The sequence below is a fragment of the Phymastichus coffea genome, unplaced genomic scaffold (genome assembly GCF_024137745.1).
Source record: "Phymastichus coffea isolate CEN01 unplaced genomic scaffold, Cenicafe_Pcof_1.1 PCOF00047, whole genome shotgun sequence".
In the NCBI taxonomy this organism is placed as follows: Eukaryota; Metazoa; Arthropoda; class Insecta; order Hymenoptera; family Eulophidae; genus Phymastichus; species Phymastichus coffea.
In genome coordinates this window covers 1,936,571-1,953,393 of record NW_026706858.1, presented here as the reverse complement: position 1 = coordinate 1,953,393, position 16,823 = coordinate 1,936,571, and the positions used below count along the sequence as shown (strand labels likewise).

At 62.0% G+C, this 16,823-nt stretch overlaps 6 protein-coding genes across 6 annotated transcripts; 1 reads left to right on the top strand and 5 right to left on the bottom strand.

The window, feature by feature from the left end:
* Positions 1-73: 73 nt before the first annotated feature.
* Positions 74-984, bottom strand: LOC131665096 (uncharacterized). The gene is made up of 4 exons (XM_058936714.1): positions 819-984; positions 530-693; positions 361-468; positions 74-286 (listed from the first exon to the last, which is right to left on the bottom strand). The coding sequence occupies exons 1-4, from the start codon at positions 918-920 to the stop codon at positions 175-177; spliced, it is 486 nt and encodes a 161-aa protein (XP_058792697.1). The 5' UTR covers positions 921-984; the 3' UTR covers positions 74-174.
* Positions 985-2,003: 1,019 nt separating this feature from the next.
* On the bottom strand, positions 2,004-3,553 carry LOC131665095 (uncharacterized). The gene is made up of 4 exons (XM_058936713.1): positions 3,412-3,553; positions 2,855-3,063; positions 2,384-2,491; positions 2,004-2,307 (listed from the first exon to the last, which is right to left on the bottom strand). The coding sequence occupies exons 1-4, from the start codon at positions 3,544-3,546 to the stop codon at positions 2,142-2,144; spliced, it is 618 nt and encodes a 205-aa protein (XP_058792696.1). The 5' UTR covers positions 3,547-3,553; the 3' UTR covers positions 2,004-2,141.
* A 1,016-nt stretch (positions 3,554-4,569) lies between these two features.
* On the bottom strand, positions 4,570-6,086 carry LOC131665067 (uncharacterized). Its single transcript, XM_058936665.1, has 3 exons — positions 5,893-6,086; positions 5,498-5,614; positions 4,570-4,996 (listed from the first exon to the last, which is right to left on the bottom strand). The coding sequence occupies exons 1-3, from the start codon at positions 6,084-6,086 to the stop codon at positions 4,843-4,845; spliced, it is 465 nt and encodes a 154-aa protein (XP_058792648.1). The 3' UTR covers positions 4,570-4,842.
* Positions 6,087-8,509: 2,423 nt separating this feature from the next.
* LOC131665066 (uncharacterized) lies at positions 8,510-10,659 on the bottom strand. Its single transcript, XM_058936664.1, has 3 exons — positions 10,656-10,659; positions 9,709-10,105; positions 8,510-9,633 (listed from the first exon to the last, which is right to left on the bottom strand). The coding sequence occupies exons 1-3, from the start codon at positions 10,657-10,659 to the stop codon at positions 9,468-9,470; spliced, it is 567 nt and encodes a 188-aa protein (XP_058792647.1). The 3' UTR covers positions 8,510-9,467.
* Positions 10,660-11,840: 1,181 nt separating this feature from the next.
* LOC131665065 (uncharacterized) lies at positions 11,841-13,029 on the bottom strand. The gene is made up of 4 exons (XM_058936663.1): positions 12,862-13,029; positions 12,628-12,787; positions 12,080-12,266; positions 11,841-11,988 (listed from the first exon to the last, which is right to left on the bottom strand). Exons 1-4 carry the CDS (start codon positions 13,027-13,029, stop codon positions 11,841-11,843), a joined length of 663 nt encoding a protein of 220 aa, XP_058792646.1.
* Positions 13,030-15,347: 2,318 nt separating this feature from the next.
* Positions 15,348-16,770, top strand: LOC131665064 (uncharacterized). Its single transcript, XM_058936662.1, has 4 exons — positions 15,348-15,512; positions 15,584-15,771; positions 16,173-16,283; positions 16,622-16,770. Exons 1-4 carry the CDS (start codon positions 15,348-15,350, stop codon positions 16,758-16,760), a joined length of 603 nt encoding a protein of 200 aa, XP_058792645.1. The 3' UTR covers positions 16,761-16,770.
* The last annotated feature ends 53 nt before the right edge of the window (positions 16,771-16,823 follow it).

Sequence of the window (16,823 nt, the reverse complement as noted above, 5' to 3'; positions counted from 1 at the left end):
ATAACGGGGCTGCCGATTAGCGGGGCTCTCGTGAAAAAATGTGCAAATTGATCGTTGGTGAGGCGTACGAGGACTTTATTGAATCGAGTACACATGGAGCGGATTTCGGAAAATCCGGTTGGCTGCTAATGAGGAGCGCCGAGCGCGGAGCGACGGGGCGAGGGCAGGCGGCACTCATCGCTGCGCAAACGCGGCGAAGCCGAGCGAGTGCAGCGGGCAATGATTGGCGTAATTCCTGCAGACGAGTGGATCGAGCAGCGACGTGGCGTTGTTGGCCCCGTTAGACCTGCAAATCAATCCAATTAATAGCTGATGCGCGCGCCGCCGAGCGGCCGAGTCGGGCAGAGCGGTCGCGATTACCCAGCCATTAGGTGCAGCACTTTGGCGAGCGCCCCGTCCTGCTTGCTCAGCAGCCGCATCGTCTGGCAGAGGCTGCGCGTCAGGCACGCCGGGCCGTCGAGGCCGTGTCTGCAAGCACACCGAGCGTCGCCTGAGCGCGGGTCGGGACGCGTCGTCGTCGCGCGCTCACCTGTCGTAGAGCAGCCGGGCGCCGTCGCGCAGCTCGAGCGCCGACAGCCCCTGGCGGCGGCGGCCGGCCGTGGCCTGGGGCAGCGGCCAGCCGACCTTGAAGCCCGAGGCCTGCGCGAACGTGCTGGTGTAGGGCAGCGCGCCGACCTTGTAGTTGAGCCGGTACTGCGGACGCGCGAGGGCCGTCGTCAGCCGAGCAGCCCTCGGCTCTCCGGGCCGACGGGACGCGCGAGCCTCGCTCGGCTCGCGCGTCCCGTCGGCCCGACGCGCTCCTCCTCCGTCGTACTCACGAAGAACGTGCTGCCTTTGCGGAAGACGGCGAGTCTCTTGGGCCGCTCGCCCGCCGCCGCAGCCAGCGCCAGCAGCGCCAGCAGTGCCCACCGCCGCCACATTCGCGCGGTTCCGGTGTCCGCAGCCCGCTCCCAACTTGTGCGCTCGCCCTCTTCGCGTGGCCCTGTCCCGCGGGAGTTTCCGCCAATTTGTCCCTCGCTGCTGCAATTAGTAGCTGCCGCCTGGCGAACTGGCTTCATTCGATTAATGCCGACAAAGACCTACTCCCGCCTACTCGGTTGACGTATCCAAGGCGTCGTTGCGAGGCCTGTCGGCCAGCGCGTGCCGCGTCATCGACTCGCTCGTCATAGCCGAGCTGCCTATATTTATCCCGAGCTCGACCAAACTTTTTCAATGTAACTCGATTTATCGCGGACCAACGTTAGACAAAAGTCCGGGCGTAAATCAAACTTTGGGAGGATTTATAGAGAGAGGAGAGAGAGAGAGGGAGAGTGGGTAGGTGATGGCGTAGCCGCGGATAATACACAATTACGGGTCAGCGATATAATTCCTCATCCGTGGAATTGCGGGCGAAGCGGGCAGAAGGAGAAGAAAAAAAGAAAGTGGCGCGGACAATGGAAGCGGCCGCACGCGAAAACGCAATCGACGTCGAGCCCGCGGAGCGGCGCGGCTTCTTTGACCGGAGTCTTGAGCTCGATACAGACAGCGAGAGAGAGAAAGCATAAAGAACTTGTTTAAGAAGCGAACAATGAATGCCAAGATTTAAGCTCTCCTTACTCTTTCTTTTTCTCTTCTCCTTGCCAGCGGCGATTCCAAATGGATTGGCCCTGTCTGCGGCCCAACTTTCCTCCCTTAACTTGCTCCTTTGTTCGCGATCGAGCGCGCCACTGTTTTTAATTATCCTCGCTGGCGTGGCTGCTAGCCTCGCGGCCAACCGTTCCAGCCCACTCCACGGCCTAACTCGCCTCCTTCTTTTTTCTTTCTCTCTCTCTCTCTCTCTCTCTCCGCGTCGCTTCGATGGCACGGCCAGCAGCAGCCTCGCAGCCGGTCATTAGTGGGCTCTCGTTGCTAACGAGATCGGCCCACACGCGTTTCTCGAAATCTGCCGCGTCGAAAAAACCTCGACGGTCATTGACGCAAAACGCCACTGGAATTCGGGCAGGTGGGTTGAAGGAGCGCATCGACTGATCGAAGCTTCGCTTTTATTAGGCGTCAAGTGCTCAGGCACGGGCACAACGAGGCAAAGGGGAGCCGCTTGTGTACACGGAAAGAGCGCCAGGCCGCTGCTTGGAGGGTGATTGATTCCGCTCGGCCTGGGCTCGTCAATCACGCTCGTGCAGCCGGGAAATATGATCCAGCAGGCCGAATCCCTTCGGGCAGTCGTAGGCCCGTCCGCAGTCCCCCGTCCGCCTGCCCCGTTGCGCCGCCGCCAGGTAATCCTCGTCCAGCGCGCGCGCGCCTCCTTGCCCCTCGTAGCCGTAGTCCGGCCTGCGACACACGCGGCAAGCCCACTCGAGTGACTTGGCGCCGAGCGGCTCCTCGACTCGAAAAGAGCGCGACTTACGTGAGCAGCACCTGCAGGATCTCGCCCACGAGACCTTGGTCCCCCAGCGGCGTCTCCGCTGACTCGCATATGCTCCGCTTGACGCACTCCTTGCCGGGGCCCCCGCGCCTGCGAGCAGACAACGCCACGTGAGCTCGCGGCCGGGCATCCGAAGGGCCGCTTTCGGCGAGACCTCGTTAAAGGAGCCGCCTGCCTCACGACCACTTCCGCAGATTCGAGCCGCGCCCCGAGACGCGCAATCAACTAGCGCATCGCTGCTTGCCCTATTTGAATCCGCGCCCGCAGCTGTGCGGCTGGCAGCGGCACGACACCGAGCCAGTTGGGCGGCGCGTCGCCGAGAGCCAATTTCGCGGCGAGGCCCGACGCGCGTAAATCATTCGAATTTTAATATCGAGTCGCTGTCGTCGAATGGCGGGAGGGTTGGGGTTGGGTTGGGGGGCGCTCAGCACTTTTCGGCGGGAAGCTCCGTACCTGTGGACCTCGCGCTGCAGATAGCCGTAGAAGGTCGCGCGCTCGTGGAGGAGCTCGGTCTGTCGGCGTCGCCTCGCACCAGTCCTGGCCGTGAAGTAGTCCGCGAAGAAGCTGGCGTTCTGCGGCAGAGCGAACTGGAACTGCAGGTTCTGCGAGTAGCTGAGCGTCCGGCCGGGAAGGGCGATGGGCATGGCGTGTCCCACGAGCAACTGCAACCGGTCGGTTATTTCCCCCTGGTTATTTCTGCGGGCAGCGGCTCTCCTCGCCCCACCCGCAAATTCCGTTTTCGTCGCGACGAGAGCAAGACTCCGAGCAAGTCGAGCAAAGTTAGCCGGGGCAGCGGCTTAATTTGATCAAAGCCCCCTTGGCCGCTCGGGGGCTCGCCCGGTTGTCGGCTCGCGTCGCGAGACCGACGAGCGTTTCCTCGCGCTCGGCCGTCCGTTTGCTCTGCCTCGGCCCGCTTTGCCGCCACTTATTGTCGGCTCTGATTGGAAGCACTTGATTTCGAAACGGTCGCCTCGATTGGGGCGAAAAGTGCAAAGTGGAAGTGGACTTACCTTCAAGGTGCCGCCGAAAGGGTAAACCAGAGGAGGCGGCAGAAGAGCTTGCCTCTTGTCGCGGAGCAGCGTCGTTTGGCTCGGCAGGCAGCTTTGAAAGCCGAGGACGAGCAAGAGAGCTCCGGCGCGCAGCATGGCTTTTGCTTTTCTCGGTCGTTGATGAAAATTCGCCGGCAGAGAGAGTCGAGATAGAGCGAGTCGCATAAGTTAGCGAGTTAGATATTGGCTGCAGCGTCGTTGCCGCGATTCGACGAGGAGCTCGCTTGGGAAGGCGAGCCACGTGCGCGCGATGCGACGGAAAAGAAAGAGCTCCCCGTCAAAGGCCGCGCCACTCCGAATTTACATTCAGCGACCGTCTGCCTGGCTGCTGTGTACGTGTGACTCTCTCTCGCTCTCTCTCGCGCGCGCGGCCGGTCTTTTCCCGCTTCGAGGCCACTTGTTTCCTCGTGTCTCGCTAACGCCAAGACAAATATTCGGCAGCGCTCCAGCGCCCGCGGACGCGCGTTCGAAAGAGCGCGTTGCTATGCCTACGCTGCGCCCGCCACGAGTTACGTCATGCGTTGATGCGTGACTCCGACAACTTTATCAGCAGCTGAGCTGCATCGCCTTGCGCTCGTAACGGCGAGCAGCTGCCAAGTTTCGGGACGAGGCCACGTAGCACGAGGCCGAATTGCCGCGGCCAACTTTCCTCTTCTTCCGCCGGCGTCGCGTCGCCGCCGCCGCCGCCGCCGCCGCCGCCGCCGCCGTCATCGCCGCCGCTGCGACGTAGGCTCGCAACTTTATTAATAAAGATAAAGCCGGTGCGTTTTGGTATCGCCGACGACTTCGCTGGGGCGATTATCTCGTATCGATTTGAATTTTTAGCGCTCGCGATGCTCGAACGCGGTCGGACGAGTAATGAGGCGCTCGATCAATTCGGCAGCCTAATTGTCGATGAAATTGCCATTCGTATTCGAATATGCCGAATATTCGATCACCAGCCGCGCGTCGACGGACCGCGCCAGGGCGCCGCTCGTTCGCGGTGTCGACAAACAGGCGCAGCGGCTTTTCGAAAAAAGAGAAAAAAACCTTGGCAAAGCGCGCCCATTAAAATTGTCGACTGGCGTCCGGCGCGTCGACGCGGATCGTTCGAAACTTAATTGTCTATAGCGCCGCGCTCGTTCGCGCCGGTTACTTGCGCGTGCCGAGCGAAGTGAGTGGCGCAGGTGCCCGCGTCGTGTGGCGAACAATCAAAAAGCAGGCGTGGGTGTGCAGAGGGCATTTATTTACGTGGCTCGGGCGAGCGTCGAAAGTACAGCTGTTTACCATCGGCTTTAATCGCATTTCCACGGAACAAACTCGGAGGCGGGCTTTACGGTGGCGCGCTCCGGCCGGGGACTCCAGGGTCCGATCGGCATGTGCGCCGAGAGAGCCGCGCGACTTGGGGCGAGCTCAGGGCGGCGCGGCCAGCACGGTGAACGCGTCCAGCGGCGATCCCAGGCAGCCGGCGTAGGTCGCTCCGCATTGGCCCGCTCCGCTGCGACCCAGCAGCTCGGCCTGCTCGTACTGGCGCAACGGGCCGTCGCCGCCTCCGTCCTCGGACGGCCTGCAAGCGTCAATGGCACGTTTCGGCCGAAGCCAGCGGCCATACAAAAGCGCCTTTAATTGTCGCTTCTATCGGAGCGCGCTCAAAGGAAGATTGCGCTCGAGAATCCGTCAAAGGACCTTTGCCTACTCGTCGGACGCGAGTGTCTCGGAGCGGGCCGGAAATTCGATTCGGAGCGCTGGAAAAACGAAGCGGGGAGCGCGCGCGCAACGACAGCGCGGAAAATGCGAGTGTCAATTTGACGAGAATCAGTGTTCCGGGTGCGCGCGGCTTTCCCGGCTCTATAAAGAAGTGCCTCGGTCTGCCAAGGAGAGACGTTTCGACCGAATCGACGGTTTGGCCTAATTAGTCGAGAGGCACGTAAAATACACGACGCTCCTCGCAGCCTCGCGCGACGGTTCGCAGTCTGCTGAAAATGCGACGCGCTGCCGCAGCGAACGCGCCGTTTAATTCCATAGGCGGCTGACGGGGGAGGCAAAATACTTGATAATTAGCGCTCACGTCAGCAGCAAGTGGATGATTTCCTCGAGGACGTGGTCGGCCCTGCCGTGAAGTGGCGCCTCGGCAAGCTCGCAGATCGTCCTCAGCATGCACTGGCGCGCGTCTCCCCAGCCGTGGCTGCACAAGCGCCCGTCAACTCTGAGTAGGCGGCACAAAGCCAGACGTCTCCGGCGAGCCTGCGAGCTAGCTCGCGGCAGAGACGAGCCAATATCCCGAGCTTGCGAGCTTCCGATGCGCGCGTACACCTCGGCGCCCGTAATTGCCTTGTGTCCCAATTAATTTACGTTGGAGTTGGCCGCCGAGCGCCGCGACGAGGGCTCCGATCCCCTTCGGGCCGCCCGCGCGCACTCGTTCACGCTCGCAAGCTCGTACCAGCCAGTCGTCCGCCAACTTACCGCTGCAGCGTGTCCTCCAGCGACAGGTAGACGTCGACGAGGTCGAGGCCCGTGCCAGGCCGCTCGGCTCCTCGGCGGACGCGGCCTCGCGGGCCCGTCGGCTCGAGCTGGCTCAGGTTCGACGGCAGCGCGTAATTGAATTGGTAGCCCAAGTTGACGGCGAGGGCGCCGTTCGCGCCCGCGGCGATCGGCATCGAGGTGCCCACTGTGAACTGCGGCTCTTATTAGAAGGCGCGCCGAGCTGATTCGGGAGGCGCGCCGCGAAACGGGCGCCGGCTGGCTCTAATTGCGGCACTTTCTCGTCTGCGAACGGCCATTCGTTATCCCGAGGGCCGATATTCGCGCGCCAGCCTAATTGGCAGGACGCGGACCTCCCGCTCTCGCTGCCGACCCTCCGATTTTCCACTTTTTCTCATTACTCCGGGCGTATCTGGCTGGCGCGCGGCTTTCCAGAGCAGAAAACGAGGCTAACCCGAATTGCGCTCTGGAAATCCCGGCTCTGTGTCTTATGCCCGGAGTTTGCATTGCGGGAGAGGCAGGGAGCGAGAGCAGCGGTGCAAGCGACGAGTTATCGATTGCCGCAGCGACAGAGACGGCAGCAGCGCCCAATGATTGCGCTGGCTTACTTGAAAAACGCTCGATTGAGCGAACAGCAGCGGCGGATCGTTGGCAAGAGCGAGCGGCAGCAGTAGCAGCAGCGGCAGCAGCAGCGGCGGCGGCGGCGGCATCGCGACTGTTTCCTGTTTCTTTCTCTCTCTCTCTCTCTCTCTCTCGCTCGCTCGCTCTCCGAGCTGCGCCGCGAGACTGTTTGCTCGCTCGCGGTCATCGGCCCGCTGCAGTGGCCAAGCCGAATTCTCGAGCTCGCCCAGGCGCCTAAACCAGTTGGGCGCTGTGAAAAAATCTTACGCCTCGTTAAGGCCGCGTGGGCGCTCCCCACCTCCCCGCGCTCCCGCGGGACCAACTCGTTGCCTCGCCGAATCTGATTTGCCGATGTTGATCTTGCAGCGAGCGAGTAATTTTTCCCCCAGGGAGGCGGCCGATGCGTCTTCTTCGTGTATCCTGCTTCCGCCTCGGCGAGCACACAACTCCGCCACTCGCAGTGCGGCGGAGGCGGCGTCTCTCTGTGCACACACGCGCGGAGAGCCGGGAGCGAGTCTTTTGAAGGACGAGATAATGACGTGGAGCGAGTTTGCTCAGTTGCAATAGCCGGCAGCGAGCGAAAGCGCGCGCGGCCCCGAGCCTTTTTCGCCGGAGCCGCGCGAGCGACACGCGCTCTCATTTCCCGTGGAGCGCCGCCGAGCGCTTGCCTCCCTCGATCACGGTCCGTGATCTGAAATCGGATCGTGATCGGAGCTGCAGTTTGTCGATCTGCGCGCCTGCCCCTTTCCTTCCGGCAGTCGGCCGGCTGGCCCAGGCGGACAAGGCGCCTCGGCGCCTCGGCGCTGCGGAGCGCGAGCTAAAGGAGAGCCCGGGAGAGAGCGCGACTCGTTCGACGCGGCGGGGGGGCCTTCGCTTTCATTTCCGCTTGAATTTCCGCGAGGCCGCCGAGAGGCCGGAAATCAATCAGGATGCTTGTTATTCGCCGCCAATCGCTGCCGCCCGGCTCTCGCCGGAGCCTCGCCGGAGCCTCGTCGCGCGATCGACGAGTGCGCGGGCGCCCCGATAATCGCGCTCGTTAATCCCGCGCCGAGTCGCTTTCGCCAATGAGACTGGGTGCAGCGGGCGCCCGGTCGAGGCGTCGAGCCGAGCGGGCACAATGGCGCGTGCCCTGGTGCACGTGCGCCTAACGAGCTTGCGGGAATCGGCCGTGCCGAGCGGAACAAGGCATCCGATTAGGAAAACGCGTTGACGCTTTGCCCGCGGAGGCGGACGCTGCGCGCGCAGCCGGCCCCGCTGGTCGCGTAAAATTCGAGGGGTCGGGCGAGCTGCTGCTGACGTAGCCGTGTTATCGGAGAGAGACCGGTGGCGGCAGCGTAGTTGGGCTTACGAATCCCTAATCTAAACAGAGTTGATCAAGCTCGTTGCAGTGTACCTGCCGCCGCGCAAACATGCTGCGGCCGCCGGCCTCGGCGCACGGACAGTCTCCGACCCGGCAGAGCCCCTCGGAATCGGACATTCGGCAAGCGTTTGACTCGGGACGGCCAAGTTTTCGCGCGCTCATCTGCGCGTAGCTTGCAGGCTCGGCTCGAAGACCAGCCGGGAGCTCGGCTAGCGGCGATCCGCCCTGCTTTCGACACGGGCCGCCGCGTTAAAGGTGAGTCGCAGCTGCGGCGCTGCGAGACTTCGCGAGTGCCGCTCTGCCGACCGTGCCGCCGGAGCTTCTCGCGTCCAAGTCAATCGATACGACAAGCTGAAAGCCGCCAAATCTTCGCTGGCCCTCCCTTCTTTTCCGTCTCGCAGTAGCGGCTGCGATTAGTTCGGACATGCCACTCCGCTCGCTCCTCTTCGTCTTCGTCCGCTGCCCCTCTCGCCCGTCCCCCGGCGAGCCTCCTCTAAATCTTTCTCGACCAATGGACAAGGAAAAAAGAAAATTCCGCAGATAGGCTGTGCTGTCAAACGTACTTTTTATTCGGTGCAATTTTCCAATACAAGTCAGCGGGATGCATATGGTGCCGCTTGCGTTCGCCGAAATTAGCGTCGAGTGGCGGCCGGAAAGATCGATGACGACCAGCAGAGTCCGTGTCCTACTCGTTTGCGCTTGATCATCCCCCTTAATAACCGCATTGTCCGGAGGCGCGCGCGCGCTCGCGGATTTACCGGCGGATACGAGTATTTCCACGTCACTCCGCACCAGCGAATTCGAGGGCTTTTCCTAATGCAGGACGTCCAACGGATCCCCTGTCGATACTTTTTTCCGCCGCGCGTATGCCATTACGTGCCGTGCGCGCGCTTCTGGCCATTCGGAAGCGCTACAAGCTGCGGGTGCGCCTCGAGTCCGCCTCTTTTCTTCGGTTTTTTCGTCGGTTTTTTCCTCCTCCGTTCGTCAGCCCTGCCTTTATTCCGGTGCTTGGCGATCGAGAGAGCCCGGACGCAACGATGTCGCGTCGGTTTACCGCGTTCGAGCCGCGTTACATCCCGACCACGCCAAGCTGATTTGGATTTTGAGAGCTGGAAACGGATTCGAGAACAATGGACAAGCTGGGCGAGAGTACCCGCAGAGATAGTCGCGACGCTTCCCGGCGCGAGCTCTCTCGGCGTGGACTACATCGTGAAAAGTCAATTTGCGAGTGTTTCAAGCCGAAAGACACTCGCCGTTTTTATCGGAAAGCGATTAGCCGGCGAGCGCGAGCTGGGGTGAGACGAGGTGGGAATACGGTGGAAGGCTCGATCCAGCATAAGCAGCGGGAACGACGGGCAAAGGGAATCGGGCCGGAGTCTGCACATTGTAAAATCAAGACTGCACGTCTAAAACTGGTAGAGACAGCGCCTGCGTAATTTCGGATTCCCCGGCGGACAGCTTTCTCGTTCTCGCCCTCTCTGGATGGATCGTTCTGACGATCAGGCGAACGACAGGATAGCGAGAGCTCGTGCCGACGGCCGAGGTCCCGTGGCGCTTGGCCGCGACGGAGCCGGAGTCAGCGGCGGCGGCGGACACCGGAAAAGACGTCGAGCAAGCTGGCGCGGCACTCGGGGTAGAGGGCGTGGCAGCCGGACCGATCCTCGAGGCGGCCGCCCAGCCGCTCGGCCGCGTGGTACTCGCGGTCCTGGTACTGCTCGTACTCCTCCTCGCTGCTCGACGGCCTGCAAGCGCGAGGCGCACGGTTAGGCGATCGGCTGGCGGCGGCCAATCGAGTCGACGGGCGACGGTTCACTCACGACAGAAAGGTCTGCAGCAGCTGGTGGAGGAGGCCGTGGTGCGCGTCGAAGGGTGCCGCGGCCGCCTCGCAGATGCCGCGCAGCACGCACGCCCTGCCCTCGCCGAAGCCGTAGAGCTCGGCCAGCTGGGCGACGCTGCGGTAGAGCGACCAGCGGCTGCGGCTGGCGCGTCGCGCGTCCGCCTCGGTCGAGTCGGCCGTCGCGTTGCTCGGCAGCGCGTAGATCATCTTGGCGAACGCGCCCACGATCGCGCTCTCGCGCTCCAGTTGCAGCGGCGTGCCCAGACCGAGGATCAGCTGCGCAGAACAGCGAGAGACTCGAGAGCTGCTGTTATCGTAAGCTCGCCTTCGCCGGTAAGTTGTTACTAGTGTTACTTGGCAAGTACCACGCAACAGGTCTTAATGAATCTTTAAGCGAGAAAGAGAAAGAGAAAAACCCGGAGAGAAGAAGGCAGCGCGCTGCTTGGAAAGTAGCGCGGGCTATCGGCTCTGAGAATCGAATGAAAAGTTTGGCGCTGAAACAATGGCCGGAGTTCCATTTAAACAGCGCGAAAACTCGACGCCGTCGCGGGAAATGTATTTGCATCTCTGGAATAATCCAATACTCGGTCGAAAGCCGACGGCGGCGCTCGGCGGAGAATGCGTTAGCAGCCAATTTGAATATCGGAGGGGTAGCGCAGTTCTGCAAGCGCGACGAGCACTAGTGAACGAAGGTCGTTAACGGGTTCGCGATTAATATTAGTCCGCTGCGCGCCGATCAATCGACGAGCGGCGATCAGGCCGCGACGCGCCGCTTTGGCACACTCTTCGGGCAAGCAATGCCAACGAGGCCGTGCCACGGCCGATCGCGTCCGAGTCGAGGAGTACCCGACCAGTGAACCTACCAGCAGCGTCGACGGCGCGGGATAGGCGAGGGTTCGCTTCGGGCGTAGCAGCGAAGAGGCTGACGCATGGTGAGCGTGGCCGTGGGACTGCGCGGCCAGGCGCGGCGAGTCGGCGGCGCAGCCGAGGCAGCAGCAGCCGGCAACGACGAGGACGACGACGACGACGACGACGCTTGCGAATCCCATGGCTGGCGAGCTGCTGCAACGAGGCCCAGACTGGAGTCTCGCCGGGCAGTAGCGTGAAACGGATCGCCTCGTCGCCGACTCCTCCTCGCCGCGCGCTCGTAACGGCCGTCTCCCGCCGAGTTGTCTTTGCCCATTATCCAAAAGTGCCTAATGAATCGGCTGCGACCGCGACACCGAAGCACCGGCAATTAACGCGTGCTAAACTCCGCAGCCGCGACACGCGAAGCCTAACCGCGCGATCGAGCCGCTTTGCAGATTCGACCCCGAAGCAACAGCTAAGTACCTGCGATTCCGGATCGATACGCTTAGCGAGCTCGCGCTCGTGGCCGACATAATGGCACAAAGTCCGCTGTATCGTCGCCGTCGGCGAAAGCTCGCTGGCCCCGGCTCAGCTCTTCGCGATCCAGTCCATTGATTGTTTAACCGGACACGAGCTTATCCGCCGCCGGGAATTCGTAATTAACATTGCACTGCTCGCAGGGGCTGTTGGGGATTTTTACGCGGCGCTACATGCTTATCGAGAACCGATAAAACTGCCGCTCGCTGCGGCCACCTCGCGCCACGTCGATCGTCAATGCTCGTTCGTCGACGCCGTCGAAGCCGCCCAACGACCAGCGCGTTGCCGACGCCACGGCGGTGTGCCGTGAGCAACAATTTTGCCAACGCTCGACGATGGGCGCGCAAAGAGGAATATATGGCAGTAGCTTCGCTCGGGCGCGATCCGACGCTTCCCTCTCTAGGTCCTGGGGAAGAGACCTGGCCGCGCGCTTGTCCGCGTAATTGGATGAAACGTATTTATAGCCCGATTCTGGACATACTCGGACCGACGAAGGCAGCGGCGGTTGTTCGGGGACGGAGGAGGATCGCGCGGGGCACGCAACGAGCGAAGCTGAGAAATCCCGGCCGCGCGACGTCAGTGAGAGCGAGGGCAAGAAGCGCGGGGCCGAGCGATCGGAGGGCAGCGCGTTAATCGTCGAACGGGGCGCCCCGGCAAACTGCCAATAAGCGCGCAACGGGGCACGTAGGCGATTTCGGAAAATTGCACTCGCCCGGGTCCGGTGGCCTAGTGGATCTCGCTAAAGTACTCCAAAAAACTGGCGCGACACTCGGCGAAGGCACGCGCGCACTCGCCGCCGCCGCCGCCGGCTCGGCCGCCCGTCCGCTCGGCCGCCAGGTATTGCTGGTCGATCGGCTCCGCTGTGCTCGACGGTCTGCAAAACCCAAGAACGGCTCGTAAGTCACGGCCACGCTTCGCGAAGCGGGAATCGACCGCCTTGCCGAAAGAGAACGCTCGAGACTCACGTGAGCAGGATGTGCAGCAGTCCAGCGAAGACGCTGGAGCGGCGAGAGTCGAAGGGCGTCGCCGCGGCCTCGCAGATGGCTCTCAAGAGGCAAGGCTTGCCCTCGAACTGGGAGCCACTGGAGATGGCTGCCTCGATCATTTGATAAATGCCGGCTCGTTGGATTCCGGCCGGCGAGTCGACTGGGCCTGGAAACGCAACTTTGATTTACTTTGCTTGCTCGCGCGCCGCCTCTTTCAGCCATTCTTCGGTCCGCGTCTTAGCGGATGATCTGTGCGGGCGAAGAATGGAAGGAGCCAAGCGATTAGCTGGATAAAAGCGGCAATCCCCCGGTGTAGGGGGGGCCTTTGTTGGGACGAAAGAGCTCTCGCCGACATAAATAAGAATACGCCATATCGACGCGAACGAGCCGGGCCAGCCTGTCGCTGCGGCTTTCACTCTCGGGCTTTCGTCCCTTCGAAGGCCATCGCCCGATCGCTGATCCGTCTGCGATGACTATTATGGCTTACGCGGTGCTCGCCGCACACGATCGATCGATTAGCGCAATACCTGCGGAGGAGTCGGCGCCGTCGTACGACCACCTGGCGTGGCGCGCGTACGGCTCGGCCAGATAGGACGCGTTGTACGGCAGGTCGTAGTTGCACTTGATCACGTAGCCGACGATCGTGCTGACGTCCACCTCCATGGGTATGCCCAGGCCAAATATGAACTGTCGTGCGAGGTATCGATGCGAGTGGTGAGTCGTCGTTGGTCGCGAGTGGAGCAGCAGGCGCACGGGCTTACCTGGACCTTGGTGGCCGAGCCGACGGCCGGTGGGTAGACCAGATACCTGGGCGCGACGCGCTCGCTCGGGGCTGTGGCGACGACACCGCATGCGCCGACGGTGGCGGCGAGCAGCCAGCAGCTCGCGAGGCGGAGGCGGCCCACGTCAAAAGCTCCGGCTAATCGCATTCTCGCGTCTGGCTGCCTGTCCGCCTGTCTCTGGCTCGGACGCGCCGCGCTCGCGTTTAGCGTTTGTTAACGTCGCCCAAGGCGCTATCCATCGCCAATTTTCAGCGGGCCTTTAATCGGCTTTCCGCCCCCTCCCCCAACCGCCATCCTTCCATCCGTCTCCTCTCGTCAGGCTGTCTGCGCCGCTCCTCTGCCCCTACTCGGTCCGACTGATGAACCGATAATTAAACTGGATCGCGACACCATTATCCACAGCCTTTTTCAATTAGCGCATTCTTTCGCTCATTACTCTTTCAGCCGAGTCCGAGTCCACGGTGACCGAGGTTTTACCCACTTCTCGTCGCTCCTCCTTTCCTACCCCCCGCGACAGAATTATAATCGGAAGCGAGCTCCGTTTAGCCGCCCTCCGCCCTCCGCCCTCCGCCCTCCGCCCTCCGCCCTCTGACCGATAGACGCTTGAAAGTTTAATCGCGCTGCCGCCGCGATGCAGCCTCGATAAACTGCCATCAATTATATACAGGCCTATCTCTCAAACCAGTTTATCGTCACTGAATAAACCATCTTCTTAATGTTGCTATCTCTCTCCCGCTTTCCAGCTCTTTCTGCTCAACGCGTTTCATTATGCATTCGCCGCTTCAGTTTTACGTTCTTGTTTAGCAATCGACAAATTCGTTGCAAATTTGCCGAAAGCTCCAAGTTTTCTCCTCGCTGCAGGTATGCATCGGCGTGCAAATCCGATGACGATTGGTTGGCGCGGAACCAATCAAGGCCGGAAATTGGCGCGGTGGCGAGCGACAGGGCAGACTAAACGAGGAATCAAATGCATTTTGCGGTGCTCTATAGCCGACGGAGCACTAAGCTTGCGGCCTTTCAAAGCGAAAAAGGATCAACGGGAGAAAGGGTGTCCTCGGTGCTCGGTGGGCGCGGGGGTGGGGACACTGTGTAATCAATCGACGACCGGGTGCTGCGAAAAGAATGCTGGGCGCGCCTCTCTCGTTGTCCCGCTGTCTCTCTCTTTCTCTGGGCGCGGGCGCTGGAAAAGTTTGCGCGGGACTTGGATAAAGTCGACGCGTATAATTTGACGCGGGGGCCGAGGCATCGATCGATTGGAGCGGGAGAGAGGCATGAAATTCCTAAAATTGCGCGACAACTTTAACAAGATGGAAAAGTTGGCCGAATAGTTGGCCCCGGGACGCATAATCCATAGAGCCCTGTTCCGTCAACTCGGCTCCGGCCAGCCGCCGACTAAGGGGCGCTCCGCTTTAAAACTCGACAGCCGCGCGCGCGGGCGCCTCGATTCGAATTCATTATCCCCCCGAGGCTCTCGCCGGCGCTGCATCTTTCTCCGCGGAAAATTTTAATAATGCGCGCGCGCGGCCGCGTCAGATCAAAGCGCGCTTATGACTGGTTCGCAGGCAGGGAGGGGGCTTCGGGCAAATGACGCACACAAAGAGCCGTCAGCTCTGGGCTGGATGTCGGCGGATGATTTTTATTCGCATTTGCGAGCGGCTCGGCTCGTACATCGGGGCCGCGCTCAGGCGTGGACAACGCGCGTGAAGTAGTCCAGCAGGCTGTAGTTGCAGTCGCGGCGAAAGTGCGAGCAGTCGCCGCCGCGTCCCTTGGCCTCGGCGGCATGGTACTCGCGGTCGGCGTACAGCTCGTAGCGCTCCCGCGTGGCCGAGGGCGCGAGCAGCAGCCGGACCAGCTGACCCGCGAGCCCGCGCTCGGCCGAGGCGAGCGGCAGCTCCGCGGCCTCGCACACCGCCCGCAGCAGGCAGCTCTTGCCCAGCGCCGCCGCGAGCATCCCGTAGAGGCTCCACCTCGAGGTCGCGCCGCCGGCGCCCGCTCCTCGCGACGATCGCGAGGCGTTGTAGGGCAGATCGTAGTTGCACTTGACGACGTAGCCCAGCGTCATGGACGTCTGCCCCTCCATCGGCAGTCCCAGGCCGAACAGCACCTGGGTCGCGACAACAAGAGCCGGCTCGTCGGACGCTCGCCACGACTCGACGCGCCAGTCGCTTACCTGCACTTTGGTCTCGCTGTCGCCGGGTCGCGGGTAGAGCAGGCTCCTCCGGGCCACGTCGCTGCTCGCGCCGCCGAGCAGCAGCGCCAGCCCGCAGCACAGCACCAGTCGCGGCCGCATGTCGCGAAGCTACTCGCGGCCGGGCCGCGCACCCGAAAACGAGCTTGCCCGTGGACATAACGGCCGCCACTTAGCGCCCGGCGGCCTCGCGACGTCGCGTCTGGCGAGCGGCGGCAGAGCCTCTCGGCGGCCAGTGGGCAGCTTATCTCCGGCCGGCTTCGGAAGCTCGTTAAAAATGAGTGCACTCGTGGCGAGTGGCGCGCCGCTGGCGCTGTTGGTGCTGCTGCTGCTGCTGGCGAGCGGCGGAGGCGCCGGGGCCGAGGCGTCCAGCTCGGAAATAGCCGACATCCTGCAGCGGCCGATCCGTGCCGCCTCGTTTCCGCCAGTCAGCAACACGGGCGTAAGTGTCGACGGCCGCTCTGACGGGACCGCCGCGCGTCGGCGGCCGATTCACGCGCGCGCTGCTTGCAGATCTTCGTGGCGCTGGCGGTGCCGCTGGAGGACCCGGCCAACTCGGTCTCCCTGTCGTACTTCTTCGAGGCCAACTACGGCTTGCCCGACAACTCGAGTCTGCTGGCCGAGGTGCTGCCCGCCAGCCGTCGCAAGCGGAGCATCGACCGGTCCGCCGTTTACGCGCTCATTCGGAGCAGATTCGAGAGGTGAGCTTTCCGATTGGCAGCCCGAGCAGCGCGACTCGTTACGGCCGGTGAAAAGGAAAAAAAATGTTGCCGGTAAGAGGCGAAGTTGGTCGAAACAAAGGGAAAGGCGTCGAGAGTTTTTCAATCGAACGAACTATTCCGCTGGTAATTAGCGAGAGGCGAAGAGCCGGCGAGCTCGGTCGTTAATTAAGAGACAAGTTATCGAGGTTGTTGGCAGTAGAAGTTGTAAGGGTGCTCGTCTAGAGCAAAGTCGAGGTACAGTTGGCGTTGTAAGATGTGTCGGGTAAATTTTTAAGGCGCGCAGCGCGAGACAGAGAGAGAGAGAGAGAGAGAACCGTAGGCAGACGAGGGCGTATGTGGCTGGTACAATGTAACGCTGGTCGTATCTGGTTTGATTAAAGCGCTGGATTCCCTGGGCGACACTGCCTGCTAAGATCGATCTGTGAGGCCTCGGAGCATCCTTTCGAGCTGCACAATGGCTTGCTCGGAGACGTCTTGCGCGTTGTCTTCACGTAAGTCAGCTCAGCTCACTCAAACTATCATAGCGCCACGAGCGTCTCAATCAATTTTGCCGAGGCGCGAGCGGCGGCAAATGAACCGGAAAATGGGCCAAATTCCTGCTTTCTGCTCGCCTCTCACTGTCAGCGCCACGGCTGCATTTTTCTCGCGGCTATCGCTTTGAGGGCGAGTCGCTGAAAACCGACGCGGCCGCCAGTCGGACAAAGTCTTAGATGTTTTTAATTAGCGACGCGAGAGAGCGCTGCGTAATCGAATCGCCGGGCCACGCAGCCTCGAGCGAATGGAATCGAAGCGAGGCGCAGCGAGGGCTGAAAGTATCGTTGTCCCACAGGCCGTCGAGCTCCAGAGCGGAGGATCAGCTTCCAGACGGGGTGGTCGGCGCCGAGCTGGCCGGGCGCAGCGGCGACTGCTCCGATTACCGCTCGAGCTGCTCGCTCGGACTTTTCGACTTGATTGGCGTTCTGCAGTGATGGCCGCTCGCAAGAACTCATGCAAATGGAGCGGCAGCGCGGCTCGCAATCACAAAGGGATAA